General features: G+C 42.9%; 1 protein-coding gene across 1 annotated transcript in view; it reads left to right on the top strand.

Annotated features, from left to right (window-relative positions):
- The window catches only part of LOC143288453 (A-kinase anchor protein 10, mitochondrial-like), a 66,445-nt gene extending 50,948 nt beyond the window's left edge, over positions 1 to 15,497 (top strand). Inside the window, exons 9-14 of the mRNA XM_076596954.1 lie at positions 1,399 to 1,543; positions 5,330 to 5,441; positions 5,769 to 5,997; positions 7,784 to 7,866; positions 8,834 to 8,871; positions 9,858 to 15,497. Of these exons, the coding sequence (XP_076453069.1) occupies positions 1,399 to 1,543; positions 5,330 to 5,441; positions 5,769 to 5,997; positions 7,784 to 7,866; positions 8,834 to 8,871; positions 9,858 to 10,064 (814 nt within the window). The 3' untranslated portion in view covers positions 10,065 to 15,497. The remainder of the gene's footprint in view (positions 1 to 1,398; positions 1,544 to 5,329; positions 5,442 to 5,768; positions 5,998 to 7,783; positions 7,867 to 8,833; positions 8,872 to 9,857) is intronic.
- Positions 15,498 to 16,453: the final 956 nt, after the last annotated feature.

Raw genomic sequence — 16,453 nt, 5'->3', positions numbered from 1 at the left:
GAAGTCCAATTCGATCTGGCCTCGTACCGTAAAGATTCCACCAGTTCACTGGCCTACAGAACTTACTTTTCAGAACTCTGCCACAAATTTCCCACTTTCCAAAAAATCTTCACTGATGGTTCCATGTCACAGGACGGAGTCGCTGCATCTGCGTTCTGTCCCGCCTTTCCTGACCAGCCCTCAATGGAACACATCCTATCTGACAGCTCAGTGTACACTGTGGAACTGACTGCACTGGATCTGGCGGTAAAAATGGTTTTCTCTTCGAAACAAAAGAGATTCATGATCTTTTCCGACTCCTTGTCAGCCCTGGAGGCGATCGCCTGCAGGAATCTCACTCATCCCAAACTGCTGGAATTCTACAAAGCTTTTACTCTTGTAACAAAGAAAGGATACGAGGTTGTGTTGGCCTGGGTTCCTGGACATATTGGCATTCATGGTAATGAAAGGGCAGACCAGCTGGCCAAGAACGCTGTGAAGAAAGAATTATCGAGAACCTTTGTACCATACACAGACATGAAGCAGAAGGTGAACACTTGTGTTCAGGATCTTTGGCAAGAGGAGTGGAACACCCGGACGGACAACAAGCTGTTCCAGATCAGTCCAGACCTAAAAGAGACCCTCCCATCGGGGGTGAAGAACAGAAAGGAGTCTGTGCTGTGTAGACTGCATGCGGGGCACACTTTTTTTTACTCATTCTTACTTGTTTAAGGGGGAAGAGGCCCCTCGATGTATTCCCTGTGATGAGCCTCTCACCGTGAAACACGTGCTCCTTGACTGTTGGGATCTGCATGACGTTAGACACAGACATTACACGGCGGTTTCTTTGAAGACCTTGTTTCGTGATGTCCCTCCGTGGGCGCTGATGGACTTCTTGAAAGAAGTGAACATTTCTAATCAGATTTGAAGGTTTTAAATTATGGAAGGTTTTTTTTAAACTTTGAGTGGAAAGCTTAAAGTGGTGACTTGTTTTTATTGTTTGTCTAGGTATTTAGTAGGTATTAACGTGGCGATAGCCTTGAGATGGCCTTAGTGGTTGGCGAGGCTCTAAGCACCATAATTTCATTTCATTTCAACACTATTTACAGGTAGGTTGCATCACACTGGATCAAAGATCAGTATTGGGGGAAAAAGCATTAACTTTACTGTGAAGCAGAATGTTTGAAATGACCTTTACTATGAAGCAGATGCTTATGAAATGCATATGAAAATTGTGATATTTGTATGTATATGTGTATGTGCTTGCACAAAGATCCCTTGTAGTTGTGTAAGAATGCATTAATGTGAGCATGGTTGTATCATGTCAGTGTATATCTAGGATGCTGTGATCAGTAAGAGACAGACTGCCAGTGCAGTTTAGAAACAGAGATGCAGGGCAGTAGGTGGTGGTGGTTGCAGGTTCTTCTCGCTGCAGGCCACCACACCTCTAGGGTTTGACGACAAGATTCGCTTTGAGGTGGAGGGGAACATCTGCCGTGAGGGAGGTCCTCTGCCTGACTGCTTCTCCAGACCCCGCGACATTGTTCTGCATACATTAGACAAGGTGCGAAATCACCTGTTCTGCGCAGCATGGAATGGTAACATGTACTTTGTTGGGGGAAACATAAAAACATGCATTACACACCCAGAACACACAGAAGCATGCATTGCAAATAACACATTTTGATCTATACGTTGCATACGTTAAGAAGTCTGTAACAGCCTGTTTGAAAATGTGAAAACATGTATGTGTTACACAGTGGAAATGTTGTAATGCATGCATTAACTCACTCGCTGCCATTGTCCGCATATGCGGATGTCGTCGGACAAAGCGTTGGATGCCAATGTCCGCATATGCGGATTTTGATTTTGAAAAGTCGCGCTGTTGGAGTGACGTGTCGGATACGAAACTTAAAAACAGAACTGATTCTTAAGTTATCTCCGGCCAACTTTTCATTCACACACACTGCGTGCATGTAGTGACACGCTCGTTAGCAGACGACAACGAAGCATACCCTCGGTCAGCTCTGCAAGTTGTTTGACAAGATGGCGTCGCGTCGAAGTGTTCGACACGGTAGGAGAGGTCAAACGCAACACAGCGTTGAAGCTACTTTGGAAATGATCCAAACTGAAGGCTCCGATGTTGAAGGAGATAATGTTGATTCGTCGGACAGTGATTTTGAACCATATCCCGATGAACTAGAAATAGATTCGGCCACTGAAGAGGGTGTTTACGGTGGAGAGGAAAGTGAGTCCTGACCATGTGCCAGCTGACCGACACTGACAATGAAATCACTGAGGAAACCGACGACTTTGCTGGTATTTTTACCAGTGGTTGGACTGAAAATGGTGAGTGTGTATATATATAATATATATATATATATGTGTGTGTGTGTGTGTGTGAAAGAAAACAGTGTCACATGCTCAGGTATACAACTCTGTGTGTGTGTGTGTGTGTGTGTGTGTGTGTGTGTGTGTGTGTGTGTGTGTGTGTGTGATTGCATGCATATGTTTACTTATTTTCTGTTTTACAATAACGTGGAGTTTATTTGTAGAACAAGGTGCTATAGAAATGACAATAATAGTACTAATACTGATGACACTGTCATTATTGTTTGTAATGTTGTAAAAAAAAAAAAAAATCTAAGGTGGTTTTCTTTGACTACATGTAAAAAACTTACCACATTATGCTTCCATTCACATAAATATTTGGAATAAACAAGGGAATAAGTAAACAAATAATTTAAACAACAATAAGAAGAAAGAGTCAGACCTGCATGATCATTTGTGTGTGTGTGTATGGTTGCAGGTCATGTTGCTGTGCTCAAGTGGTCATGTGCTGACTACAGTCATGCTGCCAACTACCATGGTCAGTGTGATAACACGACATCGTCCTGAAAGACAGAAGCCAGCTGCAGTACAAGACTACATCACCAACATGGCTGGAGTGGATATGAGTGACCAGCTACTGCAAGTGCAAGGTCTGTGAAGACCTGTTCAAGTGCCACAACACACCAAGACACCAAACTGCCAACTGGTGTCCAAAATGTGGATTTCCACTGTGTGTGAAGCTGTGCCAAGGACTCAACATCATCTGCCATGAGCTTTTTCACTCCAGACAAGACTATTGTCAGTGATAATACATCAGGTTTTTGTGTACAGTGAACTCCTTTTTTTATGTAGAGACAATATATTTTGTGTGTGCGTGAATTTCAACTTTCTCCACCATCTGTTCATACTTCATTGCATGTACTAGGTCTTCAGTTCCTCAGATAGTGTTAGAATGTGATGTGGAACATTTGTAAGCTGTTCAAGGACACTTGGTATACCTTTCTGATGGGTGCAAAAATGCTACAAAATACACAAAAAATGGATACAGTGATCAACAATAAGATGGTGAGTAAATAATTTAATTTTTTGCACAAATATGGAACAACATTCACTGAATACACATACTAAATTTCAATTGTCTGGGTGCTTATTTGTTTTTTTGAGAATTTTTTTCCCATCCTATACAAACCCTCGCAAGGGCAAAAACTCTTGGCATGAGTGAGTTAAAGAATTGAAATGTACATATTAACCCCTAAGCTGCCTATATGATGAGATAACTCGTCAGCGCAAGCATGTACGCTTCGCTGCCACAATGACGAGATAACTCGTCATCGAAATATTCTGACTTTTCCCTGGTTTGCATTGAGTTCATTGACAAAAGTACGGGCAGCTTTAGCTTGGGGAATCTTTCTAGATTCTATTCATAGCTAGAAACCTCATCTGTGTCATGAGGCAGTCCTTTATTTGAATGTTTTGGTTGGATTACTGCCGCAGTGTTTGCCTGGCTCCTCCCCTCGCTTGTTCAACAAAATGTTGGACCCTGTGCTAAAGACATGCGATCGTGATTGCATGAAATCAACCAAGATTGCTTTCTTTAGCTGATGCTCAGAAAGAATTGAAATATAAATTCGAAGGAGAAGACAGTGATGAACTTTTGTAGGACGATTTGATAGAAAATAAAGGGAGCAATGAAGAGACTGGCCAAGATACGACTGTCAGTGAGTGATGCCAACTTTACAGCAGTAGCAGTTGACAGAAAGTGACCAAATTTTTAGCAGGACACAACGTGAGCGATTTTCTTGGCACTCAGCCAACGCGATCTGATGAGAACTGGATGAAGTGACCGTGTGAGAGGGGTGAAGAGGGACGGGTGGAGACCGAGGGGGTGTGGCCCCACATCCATATAATCACTTGGAGAGGCCACAGTGCATTGTGTATCTCTCTCTCTCTCTCTCTCTCTCTCTCTCTCTCTCTCTCTTTTTGTGGTTGTTCAAGTATAATTTGTGTGTACAGGTATTATCCATTTGTCCAGAAAATATATTTTAGTGCAAATTACCTGACTAATGTTTGTAATGAACAAGTTGAAAATGTGACAAAAAACAACAAAAAACAAAACGCTGATTTCAAAACAACAGCATGTCATTGAAAATATATGAAATGGGAAAACATCATGTGTTTTGCATTCTTTATTCATTTACCTTTTAAAAAAAGAAAAAACACTTTTGTGGGTCTTTCTCCAATAACAAAAAGCGCAGAATTTTTTAAAATATATGCCCTTTAAAAAAAAATTTTTTTTTTTAAACCCTGGCAAATAGATTTCACTTAAATCATTTTCCTTGCAGCAAAAGGGTTAAAGATGGAAATGACCTGTTTTGCATAACTGAAGAGCACACATTAATTAGATTATATTTTGCATGTAAGATGTACATGCATGCATGTTGCACTGCTAGACAGTAATAGTACACTTACACATGGAGACAGACAAAACTATGTACAAGCATGCATACAGCAGGTGAAGCATTGCAACATTGAATTGAATAATAGAGTGGTTTTTTGTGGGTTTTTTTTTCTTTTTTTTCTTCTGGATGCCTTTAAATCAACAGGATGATGCCCCCAACTGTTGTGTTTTCAAGCCATAGATACCTTTGACCCAAACACAGATGACTCAGCTTTTGTGGTGGTGAGAATTTCTGGAACAGACTGCTTGAGATTTATTATGATGCTACTTGTCAGTTACACACCAAGAACACAGTGCCATTGTTGTCAATAAATGAAAGTTAATCGTGAAAAGATGCATGTTTTTTGTCTTCTTTGAAAAAAAAAATGCAGTTATGGGAATTTTTTTTCGATTCCACTTTTCTGAAGAAATGTGAAAAATGTCTGATGCTTGTTATCAATCAGTATGACAATAAAAAAGATCACTCAAAAAGATCTGTCTTTCTTTACATCATAGTAAATGCCCTGCTCTGTTACTTGGTTGTGTATATACATTTTGAGCATTGCGTGTATCTGTGTGCAGGTGTATTTTAGCCGTTATATGTCCAGTGAAATTTACTACCGCTACCTGTCTGATTTGATAAGCACAGTGCAGATGGCCCAGGACTTGCCTGTTAAAAGACATCGCCGACAAGGTAAAAAATGATAGCGGCTCTCTTGCTGCTCACACATCTCACCTCATTACTATTTGCCTCTGAAAGCTGTCTTTCTGTTTTGTAAAACTATGTGCTTAGATCATTTGGTTTCTGTCCCCTCTCTCCAGCCACTGTGAGTGTCCTAAGTTGCTCTCTTGCTTGTTTTCTCTGTTGTTTTTTCTTGTCCTCAGTGTTGTTTTCTCTGCTCTCCCAGCCTTTGTTCGTTGACTCAAACCTGAAGCAAACAGTACCTGCAGCAATGATTTTTATTTCATGGCTTTTGTGGTTTGTTTTTATTTGTCTGTTGTTGTTTTGTTTCCTTGGCAGCGAGTGACGCGTCGTCTGAGCACAGTGTGGGCAGTCAGAGTGTTGGGGGGGAGGGTATCAGCACACGCAACACACTGCTGGCCGCTGCCTCCCGGGCCACCCGCAAAGCCCCCTCCCCCTCCTCCTCTTCCTCCCTGTCCTCAGTGGCCGGCAGGATAGAGGAGCACCTGGGCACCATGGACTGTGACTTCCTCAATCCTGAGAACCTCTGGAAGCAACCCAACAAGGGGTGAGAAGGGGTGTTCACTGTTTGTGTGTGTGTGTGTGTGTGTGTGTGTGTGAATGTGTGTATGTATTTGTGTGTGTGTGAGAGAGTGAGTGAGTGACTACTGTAACTGTTCATTTATCCCCCAGTCTTCGATAGATGCGGTCCTGGTTCAGCCAGCCAGTCACTGACACACAATTGGTTTTAGAGCATTTTGAAGGGTCTGTGCTCTGGTTTATCAGCATGTGTTTTTCAGGATTTCAGTGATTCATAGCAATCTCTTTAATCAGTTCAGTGCCAAGAAAGTAAACGTTTTTGTGAAGGAAAATGAATGTAGATTCTGAATCTGGGCTTCCCCCCAATTAGTTTGATTGTAGATAACTGTTCAGGCAAGATGATAATTTTTGTGTAACAAAAAGTCTTTTTCCACCTCTACATACAGAAGAAAACAAAATGCAGCTGGAAATAAATGAAAACAGGCTATAAGCTTATAAAAATAAATAACAACTCATGTAGACATGTAAATGAATAACTGTCCTAACAAAAACAAATGGTACAGTCAATATAGAAAGTCAGTCATATTCTCAGAAACTGGGCAGGCAAGCTTTTTGACAGCAAAGAGCTTTCCCCAGTTAGAGGGTGAAGTTCTTTGATAACATTCACTCCCCTCAGGTTGTACCTGGGCTGATTCATGTGTCTGCTGTACATCCGGCCTTCCACCTCTTCAAACAAGTCAACCATCTGATTCAGTGACAAAAAGCATTAAAACTAAAAGCATGTGTTTCACATCCAGTGCACTTTCAACCGTGCGTCTCATGAAAATCATGGAGCATTGGCGGTTGCCTATTTCCGGCAGTATGCATTGAAATAACAGTTCACTGACAACTGCCACACCCAATTCTACACCCTCTGGCTGGAATTCGGCCTGTTGTCTTACATTACTCCTCTCCCTCTCCTCTCCCTCTCCCAACGCTCACTGCATGTACTCTGTCAGTCGTAGTCACCTGCTCAAAAACGCTGTCTGATTGGATAGACAGACTGAATTAGCATCAGATGAGTTGTCACTTTCATCACTGTCATTGTCATTCAACTTTGTGTTCAAACCAATCATCAGATGAGAGAGATCCTTCTCCATTGTTGTAACTGTCCATTATCAAGCACAGCTTGCAGAATTGTGTAAATCTGCTGACTGGGACCTCTTTCTTTACTGGACAAAGTTTTCAGTGCCCTTTTTTGCATATGATGCAACTTTCTTTCCTTAAGCGTTCCATGTTATCCAGTTAGCAAATCATTATTGAGAAGAAATGGACTTCTACCTAGTGTATGCTCATTTTGATAGTATTTTTATAATCCAGACATATCAAACTATCCGTTCAGAGTCTGTTTATGTGAATTGAACCAAACTCCAATGAAGGAAATATCAGAACATGCAGGACGTCAGTGGACATCTTATAGGCACTATCGCAACTTTTTTTACATGACATCATCCTATACGCAAATGGTTAAAAAAAAGTTTGCTTCAGAACAACATGATTGGACTGGACTGTAGAAGGACTGGTCAGTGATAGTGTCCCAGGTCTTTAAGTGGTAGGGTCTTCCTCCATCTTTGCTGTCATTTTCAGGCAGGCAGAACTTTCTGTTGTTCATTTTGTTCAGAAAAAAGTAAAGGACAGAATAGAGAATAGATGAGTCTGATTTTATTGAGGAAATTGGAGAGTAAATGGATGGAGAGACAGTGTTTGGGATTTGGTTTTGAAGTACAAGCATTGATGAGTGTTTCTCCTATGTATGTGTTGTGTGTGTGTTGCAGACCTTTGAGGTTGGGCTCAGTCAATGCACTGGGTCAGTTTGTGTCTGAATTTGACCCGGACCCCGACAACAGCAAAAAGAAAGGTGAGATGCTACTGGTGTTGGGTTGGACCTACTGCTAGCACAGTTTGCAAGGAATGCTTTTTAGCTTTTTGTTTCTCTTTTATGGGAAGAAAACTCTGTTGATAATAGTTTTTAAATACCAATTTTGTTCTTATTCAACTGTCTGTGTGACGTTCCTGATCCTGTGAAGGCATGTACAAGATCCTTATGAAAGAAACCTGCAATTTATAGAAAAAAAGCAAGAAAAGAAAAAGAAAAAAAAGCAGGATGCATGTGGACAGCTCAAAGACCAGAACAGAAAGAAAGCAGTGTCCTGTGCAGTCTGCTGCTGTAGGTCTTGCCCTTGGAAGGGGTGGTATGGTTTTCACTGCTTGAACTGTGCTGGTTGGAAAGACACAACTATTAACGGATGGTAATTAGTGCAGTGGACTGTGAAGGAGATATTTCCTATTTTCTTAAACATGTGGTGCTCCTTGGCTATGAGACATCGTGCAAGTGTAAAGGCTGTGCAGGATTTGTTTTGGGGGGAAAGGGTGGTGGGAGGTGGGGATGGGGGAGCACAGCTGAGTGGGAAAGAAGTTCTGTGGAATTGAACTGGACTTTATCACTTTGCTACTGTTGATTTTGGAGTATATGGGTAAGATGCCCTTCATCTTCCTGCTGGTGAAGAAAGGAGACAGCAAGAGGAAGAAAGAAGAATTATGAATAAAAGGATATTAGAATTTACTTGTATTACATAAATCTGTGAATGAATATAGATGTGAACGCACAGGTACTTTGACACAAACACATGCACATTCCAAGAAATGTGGTCTTTGAAGGAGGGTTGAGGGGTTGGGGCTTCTTATTTTTATTTAAATTCAAAAAGCAGTTAACAATTACCCTGACAACCTTTGTTTAATTCTTTGTCATTTTGTTGTTGTTTGTTCACTGATTGCTTGCTGCCTTACTCTCCACCTGTGGCATGTGAACGCTACATGTGTTGCAGGTGGAAGTTTCTTCAAGAAAAACAGGAGCAAGGAAAAGGTGGGTAGAAACATTTTCTTTTGTTTTTCTGGTTAAGATATAAGCACATGTGTATGCTTGCAGGTACACACACACTTTTGCACATGTGCATGCTTGCACACACAGGCGCTCACACAGACACACACCCATACACACAGTTTGTGTAATAGCAGACAATACAGACATCAGTTACTCAGTGGCAGAGAAATTAGCAAACAATGTATACTAACGACAAAAGATGCATGATTTCATGCGATGAACCAAAAAAAACAAAAAACAAAAACAAGGAAAAAAAAGTATGTGCCATGGCCAGTGGTAGAAAGGTCAGAATCTTTACTTCAGTCAGTCAGTGGATACCAAAAGGCCAGCCACAAAAGGTATGGTACAATGGATGAAGACAGAGAGGCAATTATAATCAAAAACAGTCACTGTGCAAACTAAGAATATCCTATCATGATCTTGTAAGAGAAAAGGGTACATACATAAACATCCCAAAAGAAATGAGACTTACATTGTCAAACAAATTAAGATGAGTATTATTTCTTAGATAATTGTGAACAAAGAAATTAGAGAAGAATTCATACAAAAAAAATTCAGCAAAAACGCCTTCCTAGTATTGTTAAACCCAGTTAGCTCATACATGAAGACAAACTTGTAAATGTTTGGAAAATTTGATTATTGCTGCTGCCAGAAACACCATTGCACTGAGAATCAAGTCAATTTTATTGAATCTGTTGTAAACTTGATTTTAATTACACATACTTAACCATGACCCACTTGACTTGATTTTATGTGTGTGATATGTGTAACTGTGTATATATGTCTTATAAACATTGTTATAGTTTAATTGACAAAAAGATTTGATTCTGATTTTGATTCTCATTCACACACACACACACGCATGCAAGCATAGGCACACAAACAACTCACGCTTGTGGTGCATTGTGTGTTAGAGAGAGACACACACACATCAGTGCACATCATTGCAGATGGCTTTGATGTTTCAGGAACAGGAGCAGATGGCAGTACAGGTGGCGCAGATGATCCTCAGCGATGTGGCCAACATGACGCAGATGGGGGACGCCTGTGCCAGGATCGACGATCCCTCCACCACCATCACCCCCACCCTCACCAGACCCAACACCCTGTCGTCGTCACAGTCTCTGTCCACTTCTTTCAATTCTGCTTCCTTCTTTGAGCCTCCCCCGTCATGACGGCAGTGGGAGGTGGTGCTTTACCTCATCTGCCCTCCATACAGCCCCTGGCCTGCCCCTCCTTCTCTCCCCTTCCCATGCCCTCACCCCTTCCTCCTCCCTCCCTTTCTTCATCCTTCCATCCGCTCTGCCTTGGTGTTGTTCTCACTTCCCACAGAACTCTTCTTGTGTGTGTGTGTGTGTGTGTGTGTGTGTGTGGACTGTCATCAACCTAAGGTGTATGTGATACGGTTTTGTGTGACTTTGGGGGGGGGGTTTCAGGAACAAAGAGAGGTTCTAGCATTAAATTGAATTTGTTGAGTGTGAGTTTCAGTAGTTGGTTATTTATCTGGTCGGTGTGTGTAGGGTGGAGGGGTGGGGTGGGGGGGAGTGATTGGGTGGGTGGTTTCATCACAGCAATCCAAAAGAATGAAACATTGAAATCATTCAGACATTACGGCCTAACCTTTGAAAATGTGATATTTAGCAAATTGCTTTATAACATGAATATTGCGAGCTTCTTACATGTTCTGTCACAAGTTGTGTAGCCTTTGTACTTGCACAGTGTGTGTGCATGTATGAGCATGTGGATATTGTCTGCATATTTACCAGTTTAATGTGTCTCAGATGTAGCTACAGATACTGAAGTTAAAACAAGCACAAGGAAGGTTTAGAATACTTTGGCCATAGGCAGATCTTTGCCACAGGTTTGCTGGGAATGAAACTTCCCCTGCAATGGATGACACTTCCCATGCAGTGGATGACACTTCCCATGCAGTGGATGTTCCCCTGTAGTGGATGACACTTCCCATGCAGTGGATGACACTTCCCATGCAGTGGATGTTCCCCTGTAGTGGATGACACTTCCCATGCAGTGGATGTTCCCCTGTAGTAGATGACACTTCCCATGCAGTGGATGACACTTCCCATGCAGTGGATGTTCCTCTGTAGTAGATGACACTTCCCATGCAGTGGACGACACTTCCCATGCAGTGGATGACACTTCCCATGCAGTGGATGACACTTCCCATGCAGTGGATGACACTTCCCATGCAGTGGATGTTCCCCTGTAGTGGATGACACTTCCCATGCAGTGGATGACACTTCCCATGCAGTGGATGTTCCCCTGTAGTGGATGACACTTCCCATGCAGTGGATGACACTTCCCATGCAGTGGATGTTCCCCTGTAGTGGATGACACTTCCCCTGTCGTAGATTACACTTCCCATGCAGTGGATGACACTTCCCATGCAGTGGATGACACTTCCCATGCAGTGGATGTTCCCCTGTAGTAGATGACACTTCCCATGCAATGGATGACACTTCCTGTGCAATGGATGACACTTCCCATGCAATGGACGACACTTCTCATGCAGTGGATGACACTTCCCGTGCAATGGATGACACTTCCCGTGCAATGGACGACACTGCATGGGACACATCCTGTGCAATGGACGACACTTCCCATACAATGGATAACACTTCCTCTGCAATGAACGACACTTCCCATGCAGTGGATGACACTTCCCATGCAGTGGATGACACTTCCCGTGCAATGGATGACACTTCCCATGCAGTGGATGACACTTCCCATGCAGTGGATCCATTATGTGGCTTACAGTTACATGGACACTGAAAAATGCATTTTCCACAGAGAACCACTTCTGCCTTACAATTCAGCATGAGATGTGTTTCCCTTCACCAGATTTTTTTTCTTGCTTCAGCTACACCAGATTTTGGGGGTGCAGCATGTGTATAAGGGAAGCTCATGGTAGGAACATCACATCATTAAACAAAAATAGTCATCCCTGCAGAATCGTCAGTATTTCACTCTGTTTGCTTTGAGTTTGATAAAAAGGCAATGCTGGAGTAATTGAAGACATGGTTAGTTTTAGAACAGAGGAAAGACTTGAGTTGGGGATCAAATGCTGTAAGGGATGCTGCATAATGTTAGCCAGGATTGAGTTTCTTGGTTCAGGGGCTGGTTCTTACACTGATGACTGTCCATCAGAGAACACACAATCGTAAAATCAGTCGTCTGGGGAAGGACTCTGGGGAGATGGAAAGCCCCTACAGCAAACACTCACTGATTTTTGCAGGTAAATTGATTATTGTTATTGATAGGGTGACAGAGTGTTTTTGTAATAGTATGTGTTAGCACAGCTTATGAAGGAAAGCTTTCAGTTGCTGATTTTGAATATGAAGCTAAACAGACTGAACCGAACCTGAATAGATAAGTCAAGAATGGGTTGCTATGAGGTGAAACATGAAGTTATTCCACAGTCTAGTTTTGCCATGTAAGAAAAGGACTGCGGTTTATGGTCAGGTAAAGTTTATTCTGTTATGTGCAGTCTAAGGCAAATCTGTACAACAGTTTGAGCTCTTTCAGAGGATTTAGTATTTTTTCTGATGTGTATGTATTGAAACTGAATAACAATGCTTATTGTGATTGAAATGAAGAAATGCCACATTTTGCCAGATTGAATTTATACACTCTGTTCATATCCTGTATTTAAGCATTCTTGTGATTTTGTCATGTTTGTGTTTACTAATTGTGTGGCTGTATGTGTGTGTGTGTGTGTGTGTGTGTGTGTGTTTATGAAGAAGGGGAAATGCTTGGTTTAAAGTGTAGCACAAACAGCAGGAAAGTGTATAAACTGTTTCATTCAGTGTCAGTTCTGGAAAGTCTCCCCGGCTGTCAACTTCATCTCAGAGACCTTTCAGACAGCAGAAATGAATGAAAATAAAAGGTTCTGTGGCAGGAAAAGGTTTTATGTGCAGTGAAACGGAAGTGTGACACAAGAGAAAAACACTGAACAGTTGTAATGTGCTCGGCTTCTCTCTAGGTCCAAGGGAGGTTCAGAGTCGCTGAGAACCATTTGGAGTCACTCAGATAGTGTTGTTTCCCTTCTGTTGGACTTCAGTTCAGTTCTAAAACTCTCACACTGCTTCTTCATTATCACTCCTTGGTACTCAGATGATGGAAAAAACTCTTGAGTTGACAGCCCCTAAGGATTTGTGGAACAGAATGTGCAAGAAACAAGTTTACTTTCTTTTTTTTTTGTTTGGCAGAGTCCGGAAATATAACCCTATGTTTATTATTTTGTAGATCTGTTTTGTTGATTTAACATATACAGCAGACTTCAGAAAAGCTGCATTTTTGATTTTATTTGTTATTAATATTTTCTTGGTTTTATGTATATAACACAGTTGGAAAAGGTGTAATGTTGATCTTATTACTGTTGGTTACGAAAGAGTGTTGGAATCGTGTGAACCCCTGTAAACACCTGTTGATCAGTTCACAGCAAAGACAGGACACGGTGGGAATATAGTGCTGATAAAAAACAAACAAAAAAAAACAAAAAACATGAAGCAGGAACAGACAGACACAAACACAAAAAGAATGAAACCAGGCTGACTGATGCAGATGGTGCAGACAGCTAGCAGGAGGTATAGCTGTTTCCCACCCCAGTAGCACATGGGGTCTGTGGTTCGAATCCTGACAGCATGTCTGGTTTATATTCAGTTGATCTTTTGTTGTTGTTGTTTTTAAATCTCTGAGGGCTGCTCATGTTCAGATCTGACAGTGCCCTAATTTCATAATTCAGTTTAAGTTCATGCATGCTGAAGATTAAATACACCAGTTAAAGATCTGTTGTTCAGATGTGTTTTAGGGGGGTTGTGGAAACATGAAAGAAGCCAATACACACTTTGCCGAAAAATGGGTTGTGTCTGTCAAAAGTGGGTTGAAAACGGGCAACACATAAAAATGAACTACTTGCAGAAGTGGCTGAATAACTATTGCAGTCCACATAGGAAAAAGAAGAAAAATAGTCTAGAATCAAACATAATCATTATCTGTCTTGTGAAGGTGGATAAACTGCTCCTGAAAAGGTTACAAGATGTATTTCAGGTGAAGTAACAGAGTTACACTCCCATCTTTTCTTCCCATGATGACTACCACTGGGGGAAGAGACTGTCTGCACTGTGTGTGTCTGCATGACTATTTGAGTTGTTTCAACAAATTTCATAATTGCCGCCTCATTCTCTTTTGTGTGGCTGCTTTAAGTGTAGTTGCTGTTGCTGCTTCTGTCATCAGTGCAGTTGATATGAAATCAGACTGGTTTTTGTCATGATGATTATGTCACCTTAATGACATAATTTGTTACATCTTCCCTTTAACTTTGTTGTTGTTGTGACCCAGTCATTTTAGTTCCTACGCTTTCTCCTTTGCCTTTACTTGCGGTGCCTCAAAGATGATGGAGTTTCTGTGGTTTCCTCTCCACCTTTCTCTGTACCAACAGTTTGTTCTGTCTGTCATTTTGCCATGACAGAATGTTCTTTTGAGTGAATTGTGGGTACTGTTTTATTCTAGACATTTAAACTTAAAAAGGATTGTTACCTTATTGTATTCTTCACTGGTCTTGTAATATTCTCTTTTTCTTTCACATCTGAATGGGGTGATGACAGGCACAACGGCTGAGTGGTTAAAGCATTGGACTCTCAATCTGAGGGTACCGGGTTCTAATCTCAGCCTGGTGCTTGGAGAATTTTCCAATCTGCCAGATCAACAGATGTGCAGACCTGCTAGTGCCTGAAAAGCCTTCCTGTGTGTATGCATACAGGAGATAAAAAACGCACATTTAATTACACATACTTAACCGTGACCCACTAGTGCAGATTCCGACAGGGGTCTGACATTCCTGTCCTGTGCAAACTACTATCCGCCTATGCGGAGAAAACGAAAGTAGCTACGGCCGATAACCTCCTGGAAATAGGTAACCTCCCCTTTGCCCCCCTGGCTAGCGCCCCCTTTTTCCGGCAGCCATCATGACTCCTGTCCCTGTGCTCTTCATATGGCTAAGTTTTTTCATATTTTCTGTCTGTCTATCGATTCTCTGGCGTTCTTGTCTTCTGTCTAATTATGTCTCCAACCAGGTCACATAATTATATAGCTCAATTGGGCAATCGCGCTAAAATTAAGGCGCGATCGCAATTGATTCGCTGACACTCTGGGCCCTCTACTCCTGGCCCTCTCAACAACGCCAACCCGCCGCCACACCTCCACCACCTCCTCTGGTGACTTTTAGAGGTTAGTTGCCCCACACTAAGGTCAGTGCTGCCTTTAATGTCATTTTTATCGATCCGCGAACGCGATCCGCATTTTCTCGGCCCTGCCAGTCAGCAGTGCACGAGTCGACCTCCTCTATCTCTTTGCCCATACCCACAGTTGCACCAATGGAATGTGCCACAATCCCTTTGGGGAAATAACACTAAAAAAATAAAAACCAAAAAAAACCAACAGATTATGCTTGCTTTGGATCCGCACGCTAGACTGGGCCCTATGTGCGATGCGTCTGTGGTGGCGGCCGTGACATCGGATCACGTGACCCCCCATGTGGCATGCCTCGACCGTCTCAGATCCAATGGCGACCGAGGCGAGTAGGGATGCCCTCCCCATACGTAGGGAGGAAGGTGGACCACTAGGGGACACGCTCACCCATACGCGTGCACCCTCCCCCTTGTCCGGAGCGCCTGATCCAAGGGAGGCAACCCCTGCTTCGGCACCCTTGCCGGTGACCACCGCAGTTATTTCCCTTGCACCGGCACTGCTCCTCACCTACAGTGCGGGTGCATGCACAGTCCCTCCAAGCTATGCTGTGATGACCCTATCTGCCACACTGCCGGTTGCTGCTGTTTCCCATCCACTAATGGCGTCTCAACACGCTGCTCAACCAAACAACCAGCAACTCATTGCTAACTTGCTGCAGCAGTTATGCACCACTCTGCTTCCCGGTGCCACACCTTGCGCCTGCACCACCCCTTGCCCACAGAGCAGGTACGTGCATGGCCCATTGAACTTCGGCAGTGCTGGTTTCTTCTGCCCCATCGCCTGACTCTGCTGTTATCCAGACTAATATCGGCACTTCCACGTCAGAGTGCCTCTTGATAACTCGATCCTGCCACTCGGCAGTGCTCGGGCCGATCTTGTCTATCCCGTTATCCGTCAACACACAACAACTGAATGTTGGTCCTCTCGCAGGAGCTATTCACGAGGTTGGACCGCCGTTCAGCTACATGGGGATGCACATCCCACGGCAGGCCGACGGACTTGCCACCCCCTTGTCATGACGCCCATAACACTGGATTATGGCGCCGTCATGCCGCATGCCCCGACTGTCTCACGTCTGATGGCAACCGATTCGGGTTGGGATGCCCATGGCACTAAGGGACATTATAATTATTCCCCTTGTGGCCGTATTCGCCTGTGTCGATTACGGTGGCATCGAACCACAGACTCTCACACACAGCATGACACTCCTCCCTCTACAGCGAGGACACGTCACACCAGGGGATATGTGCTTTAAAGACACCATCCTTTTCGCTGATTATTGGCGCCAAGGAAGGCA

Source organism: Babylonia areolata, chromosome 12, assembly GCF_041734735.1.
Source record: "Babylonia areolata isolate BAREFJ2019XMU chromosome 12, ASM4173473v1, whole genome shotgun sequence".
Classification (NCBI taxonomy): Eukaryota; Metazoa; Mollusca; class Gastropoda; order Neogastropoda; family Buccinidae; genus Babylonia; species Babylonia areolata.
This window is presented reverse-complemented; position numbering and strand designations above follow the sequence as displayed.